Consider the following 6000-nt stretch of genomic DNA (forward strand, 5'->3'; position numbering starts at 1 on the left):
ATGCCTAAAGTGATGAAACGGAGCTAAAAACAGGGACGGCCCTCTTTTTTATCCAGCTGTCTCTAACTTATTCGAGAAGGGAGATTCTCAGTTTATGCATCTGAATGTAGATGAGAAATGGGTGGAGGGAAAAATGGGGGTAGCGAGTATTACTCCAACTCTCCAAACTAAGGAGGCTCAGACTTCAGACCCTATGTGTTAGAAGTTAAACCCAGCATTACACACCACTGCTGCCCTGGCCGGCTTCAGTGCCCCTCCAGGCTGCAACGGGGTGGTTACGTGGCGCTTGGAGGCATTTCCTCCAGCCTGAAGAGGTGGCGGCTTTCCCGGCTGGTGGAAGCCCCTCGCGCAGGGCACTGCGACAGGGGGAGTCCCGGGGCGGCGGGAAGTGGGACGTGATAGCTTCCCGGGGATACCAAAGGGGGCAACTTCTGGGACTGCTTGCGCGGAGCCGCTGGGGGACCACTCCTGCTCGCCTCCCCTACCCCTCAGGCCCAACCCCGCCAAACCCGCCTCCCGGCCTCGAGGGTCTGCAGCAAGCCGGAGACGCGACCGGACTCCTGAAGCAAAGAGCTCCCGAGGGCAGACACGACCCTCTGTGGGCTACTCACCAGGTTGAGGGGTCCTTCCATTACTTCCATAGACGCCGGGGTAAGCGGCGGCCTGAGGAAGGGGAGCGACGGTGCCGGGGCACATGGAGGGAAACAGTAGTAGAGGGGGCGACGCAGCGGCGGCGACAGCTGCCCCTCTCCGCGCCCCGGGAACCAGCAGTGGGCGCAGAGGGAGCAACAACCGCGCCACTTCCTCCTCCGGTGGCGCGCCGCGGGCCCGCCCCCTGCGCCGCAGGCACGCACGCGTCATGGCGTCACACGTGGCTGGTTCAAGGTGGGAGTGAGGACCGGGGAGTGGGTGGGGCTCAGTGAAGGCGGGGCACGGACGGGCGTACACTTGCTCCTGGGCTGTCTTTCCTCTCGCGAGAGGCGTGTCTTCAGCTTCTTGAAGTCTTCTCTGACATCACGTGGGGATGGACAGCCTTGTTGAAATTTAAGTAAGATGGCTGACTAATGTTCTTGGCCTCACCCATTTTCTGCCAGCGTGACTTTTCCCAAAATCCCTCTGCTCTGCTCCACCTTTTCTTGCTCTCCCGTTCCTACCTTTATTCTTGCATCTGATTTTTTTCAAACAAAAAAACATCAGATTTGAGCAATGCTAACCCATGCGCTGGACTAGACCTCCCCCTGGAGGGAGACAAACGAATGATAAAGGGCTCTGCCCTCCAGATGATAGCAAACTAATTAGGAAAGTGATACGGGTTACAAATAGCCAAATAGAATACTTGATTAAGCTAACAATTATATGCTAAACCACTCTGCTAGGTTCTTTCCGTCAAGGAATTCACTGACAAAAAATAATTGTGATTTATGTTGTAAAGGGAACAGATAGGAGCTGGGATAGAGGCACCATGAATTGGACGGCTTCAAGGAAATGAATTTGTTCAAAAGCCATGTGATCTTGAAAGAGGATCCCAAGCTTCAGGTGAGGCCCCAGCTGGACTAGACCTCCAGGTCTACACCTTGATTCATACTTGTGAGATCCTGGGCAGAGGACTCACTGAAGCCATGCCCAGACTCCCGACCCATGGAAATTGTGAGATAATGAGTGTGTGTTGTTTTAAGCCACACATTTGTTAAAAGGCAAAAAGAACAACAAACTATTACAGACCCCTTGGAGGTGGTAGATAAACTGTAAACGTGGGTGGTAAATCCATGTCACTGCCCTAGTGAATTTCCAGTGGTTGGCTGTGTAGGGGACCAGTTTAATAAACTTCAGTGACAGCTGGACAAGGAAGGAGGAGAGTATGATGTATTCAAGCACTCAACTGTGTTTGAAGGAAACTTCGGTCAGATCAGTAAAAGAGAGGACATGCTCGATATACACAACCATATGCAAATGGTGATGTGGACATTGCATCCACCAGCCCTAGTTTCTGCCACTTGCTGTCACCCTGTTGGCCCGCCTAGCCACAGGCTATGAAGAGCATGCTGGACATGGCCACGTCATCAAAGGAAAAGGGCAGAGGCCTACAAAGACTTTAGAGCTATCCAAGCTGATTCCTTTGAAAGTTGGGAAACAGCAGCTTCACCAGAAGCTTGCCACTGGCTGTTTTTACTACTTGCAGGTTTGTATCCCTTCAGACACATGGACGACTTCTTTGCCTTTGGGAAAAGCCCATTTATCTCCTGAGACCATCAGTGGGGGGTCATAGAAATCCCCAGGCCGTAATAGCTGGGAACACAGTGGACATTCCTACTACTGAGTCAGAGATGAGAATTCAGCAGTAGGTCTCTGCTGCAACTCAGCAAGATGGAGCCAGAGGCCTTTGGGAGAACATTTATTTTATTTTATTTTATTTTTTAGGATTTTATTTATTTGAGAGAAAGAGAGAGAGAGAGAGAGAGCATGAGCAGGAGGGAGGGACAGAGGGAGAGGGAGAGGGAGAAGCAAACTTCCCACAGAGCAGGGAGCCCAACCCAGGACCCTGAGATCCCAACCTGAGCCAAAGGCAGACACTTAACCAACTGAGCCACCCAGGTGCCCCTGGAAGAACATTTAAAAGCTGCAAAGCTTTTTGTGCTTTCTGTGGCTCACCTGGAAAATGCATTTCATGTTAAAGAATCCATTCCTAACTGGGCCACCACTGATGGACTTGGCACACAGGAGAGGTTCCTTTGTTTCTCTAGAATTTACCACAAGGCATTCAGACATTCCTTGTATATTAGCTGCTCTAATCTCATACCCATCTATAGCATCATGATGGTCCAATCTCTTCTTGAATGCTCACTACACCAATCAAAGAGTGATCTGTTGTGATCTATTATTAATGATTAGAGAATTCTTCCTTTATTTGAAATGTAATCTGTCTTCCTGTGACTGCCATGCCCTAAGTTTGTATAAATCACTGTAACACCTATGTGTGAACACATGCACAATCTGTTCCCTGCTATCAAAATGTAGTGTGCATACCCTTGACTTAGCAATTCCTACAGAAATACTAGCATAAATATAGAAAATAAAGGTATGTGAGGAAGTTCACTGGGGCTTTGTAATAATGCTTTCCCTAGTTCTGGAATGCTCAAGTGAATCTAGAAGGACCATTTGGCAGAGACGTTGTAGAAGACATTGCTGCATCAAGTGGGAGCTTGAATTGATGACCTCAAAAGTTTGTCTAGTTATAGTCCTTTGGTGTACTCAGTTACAGGAAGAGAGGAGAGCAGGCCCTTCTGGTCTCCTGCTCCATCTTCTCTACCTTTGCTGTTCTCTCCACTCTATAGGAGTTCCGTGGAGAAGGGGATCAGGATAAGGCCAGTATCAGGAAGCTTCACATGGTCCTTGAGGTGTCTGGGAGCCCCTTTGATTATGCTGTGGAAAAGGGAGTCCAATATGCCTCTCACACCTGCTGTTTATAGACTTCCCAGTGAATCCATCCAAAGCACAGCCTCTTCTGTAGTCATGAAACCTATGGGCCCTGCCAAAGGGTCAAGAACAGGGGTCGCAGCAGGGGCAGCAACAACAGTGCTGCGTGCAAGGCAGCAACCAGGTCTGCAGGCCCAAGATGGATCAACACAGCAGTATCAGGAGCAGCCAGCCCTAAGGGCCCAGGAGGATGAGGAGCCAGCACAGTTACGGCAGAACCATGTGAGTGGTTCCGGCAGGTGCTTTACACACGTCCTTGAAAGGTACTTTCAGACCTGATGCACAAAGAATTACAACAAGGTGGGGGGATTGTTTTGTATCCAAGCAGGGTGGCAGGTATGGGGGTGCTTCCAGCTGTGATTTTCGCTATTTTACCATGTCTGAGATCGGTGATCTTATCGTCATGACGCCAGGTGGCAGTTGTGATGAAGTCGCATTGCCTTAGGAAAAAACCTCTAACCAAGTTTCTTTCACTTATGTTTACCTTTTTATGTATGATATGGGGCAAAAATACATCTAAGTCTGAAGGACCAGCCTCTTTCACTACATATAAAATAAAAATTTAAGTGATGAAAACAATGGCTGCATTTCAGAGAAAACCAGTTTAAGGTGGCATAGTTGGCATGTAAATGGATAATAACCCTCTTTCCTGTACTCACTCTGTATGAGGACTCATCTTCCTGCTTCATCGATCCTTGCCTTGAAAGGAACTGCCAAATCCTTCCCTTTTCCAAATTCATCATGAACAAAAAGTAACACTGCCTTTAACTGTAGGGGCGCCTGGGTGGCTCAGTCAGTTAAGCGGCTAACTCTTGGTTTCAGTTGAGGTCATGGTCTCGGGGTCTTGGAATCAAGCCCCAGGTCAGGCTCCATGCTCAGCAGCAAGTCTGATCCAGGATTCTCACTCTCTCTCTCTCTCTCTCTCTCTCTCTGCACCTCCTCCCACTCTCTCACACACAAATAAATAAATAAATCTTTAAAAGGGCATCTAGGTGGCTCAGTCAGTTAAAGTGTCTGCCTTCGGCTCAGGTCATGATCTCTGGATCCTGGACTCGAGCCCCATGTCGGGCTCCCTGCTCAATGGGGCTCTGCTTCTCCCTCCCCTTGCTTGTGCTCTCTCTCTCTCTCTCTCTCTCTCTCGTGCGCGCGCACGCTCACTCTCAAATAAATAAAATCTTTTAAAAAAGTAAAAATAAAATTAAAAAAGGACTTCCTTTACCTTTAAATGGAGACTATAGTTTTGTTTTTTGTGTTTTTTTTGTTTTTTTTTTAAGATTTTATTTATTTATTTGACAGAGAGAGAGCACAAGTAGACAGAGCGGCAGGCAGAGGGAGAGGGAGAAGCAGGCTTCCCACTGAGCAGGGAGCCCGACGTGGGACTCTATCCCAGGACCCTGGGATCATGACCTGAGCCAAAGGCAGACGCTTAACCGACTGAGCCACACAGGTATCCCTAGTTTTGTTTGTTTTTAAGACCGAGCATGTTGTTGAACAGAGGTAAACACTATCTCGCTTCAAGTTGAGTCCAGTGCTTCATGAAGATTTGAATTTCTTTTTTTTCTACAACTTTTCTATCCCCATTTCTCAATAGCAGTGGTTTAACTTTGTGTAACACTTTGCAGGATTCCAAGTACTTACATGTAAGCTTGCTCATTTAATTCCAACAGGCTCAAATTAGTGACTTGCCCAATGTCATAAAACTGGTAAATAGCTGAACTAGGTCTGAAATCTAGGTCTGTCTGGCCATAAGCCCAGTACTTTTTCCACTACAAGTAGCTAAATATCTACTGGAGTGACATCGAATGTTGGTAATAACAAAAATAGACTGTTAGGGTAACCCACTGTAATTACATAGGTTATTTTGGGTTTTCCTAAATTCACAGTCCTGAGTACCAAGAGATTCAAGCTAAAAAGGGAGTTGCTATTGTTAGTGACTCTATTCTCCTCTGGGGTATTTGCCAAGAACTATTCACAAACCAGACTGGGCAGGAACAGGCCATGTGAGGGAGGGGGAGGGTAGCAGTGAGGTCACAGGCTCTAACTCCTTGGACTCTCAGCCAGGCTGTCCAGTTGCTTCAGCATGAGCCAGGATGAAGAGAGCCAAGTTAGGCAGGAGTCAGGCATTCTATTCAACAAAGTTCAACAGAGGGGAGGCCAAGGAAAGTAGAATTTCAGGGCAGGTTTCTTATCCAGTAAGCTGATACCTGGGAAAAGTCAGTCAAATAAAGGCAGAAAGGCAATGATTCAACCAACTTTGTATCACGTTAGTGTTTGTCAAACAAGGGAGCAGAAGAGAACTCTCCAAAATCCCAAAATGTCCTTGGACCATGTATCTGCTGTTGTATCAGCAGGGCTGCTTCGTTTCCATCTAGAAAAAATAACTTCCCTGTTTATTCGTGGTATCTGGCATGAGGGAAACCCTTTATATATATATGTGTGTGTGTGTGTGTATGTGTGTATATATATATTTATTTACCTGAGATGTTAGAAGATAATAGGGTTTGGTTACTCTTAAATAAATATAGA

At 47.4% G+C, this 6000-nt stretch overlaps 1 protein-coding gene and 1 long non-coding RNA gene across 7 annotated transcripts in view; one reads left to right on the forward strand and one right to left on the reverse strand.

The window, feature by feature from the left end:
* The window catches only part of NRBF2 (nuclear receptor binding factor 2), a 33500-nt gene extending 32649 nt beyond the window's left edge, over window positions 1-851 (reverse strand). For 2 of the 5 annotated variants that reach the window (XM_073886207.1, XM_073886206.1), the window contains exon 1: window positions 612-826. Coding sequence is in view for 2 of the 5 variants with exons in the window: in XM_025850198.2 (XP_025705983.1) it covers window positions 612-696 (85 nt within the window). In the remaining 3 variants the exon portion in view is untranslated. Of the gene's footprint in view, window positions 1-611 lie in introns of all 5 variants that reach the window. The other 3 variants (XM_025850195.2, XM_025850198.2, XM_025850196.2) reach the window with 3 other exon arrangements.
* A 605-nt stretch (window positions 852-1456) lies between these two features.
* The window catches only part of LOC141371353 (uncharacterized), a 63509-nt gene continuing 58965 nt past the window's right edge, over window positions 1457-6000 (forward strand). For both annotated transcript variants that reach the window (XR_012376251.1, XR_012376252.1), the window contains exons 1-2: window positions 1457-1536; window positions 4771-4921. This is a non-coding gene — a long non-coding RNA (uncharacterized lncRNA). The remainder of the gene's footprint in view (window positions 1537-4770; window positions 4922-6000) is intronic.

The sequence above is a fragment of the Callorhinus ursinus genome, unplaced genomic scaffold (genome assembly GCF_003265705.2).
Source record: "Callorhinus ursinus isolate GAN/ISIS: 27379988/994484 unplaced genomic scaffold, GSC_fseal_2.0 scaffold69, whole genome shotgun sequence".
In the NCBI taxonomy this organism is placed as follows: domain Eukaryota; kingdom Metazoa; phylum Chordata; class Mammalia; order Carnivora; family Otariidae; genus Callorhinus; species Callorhinus ursinus.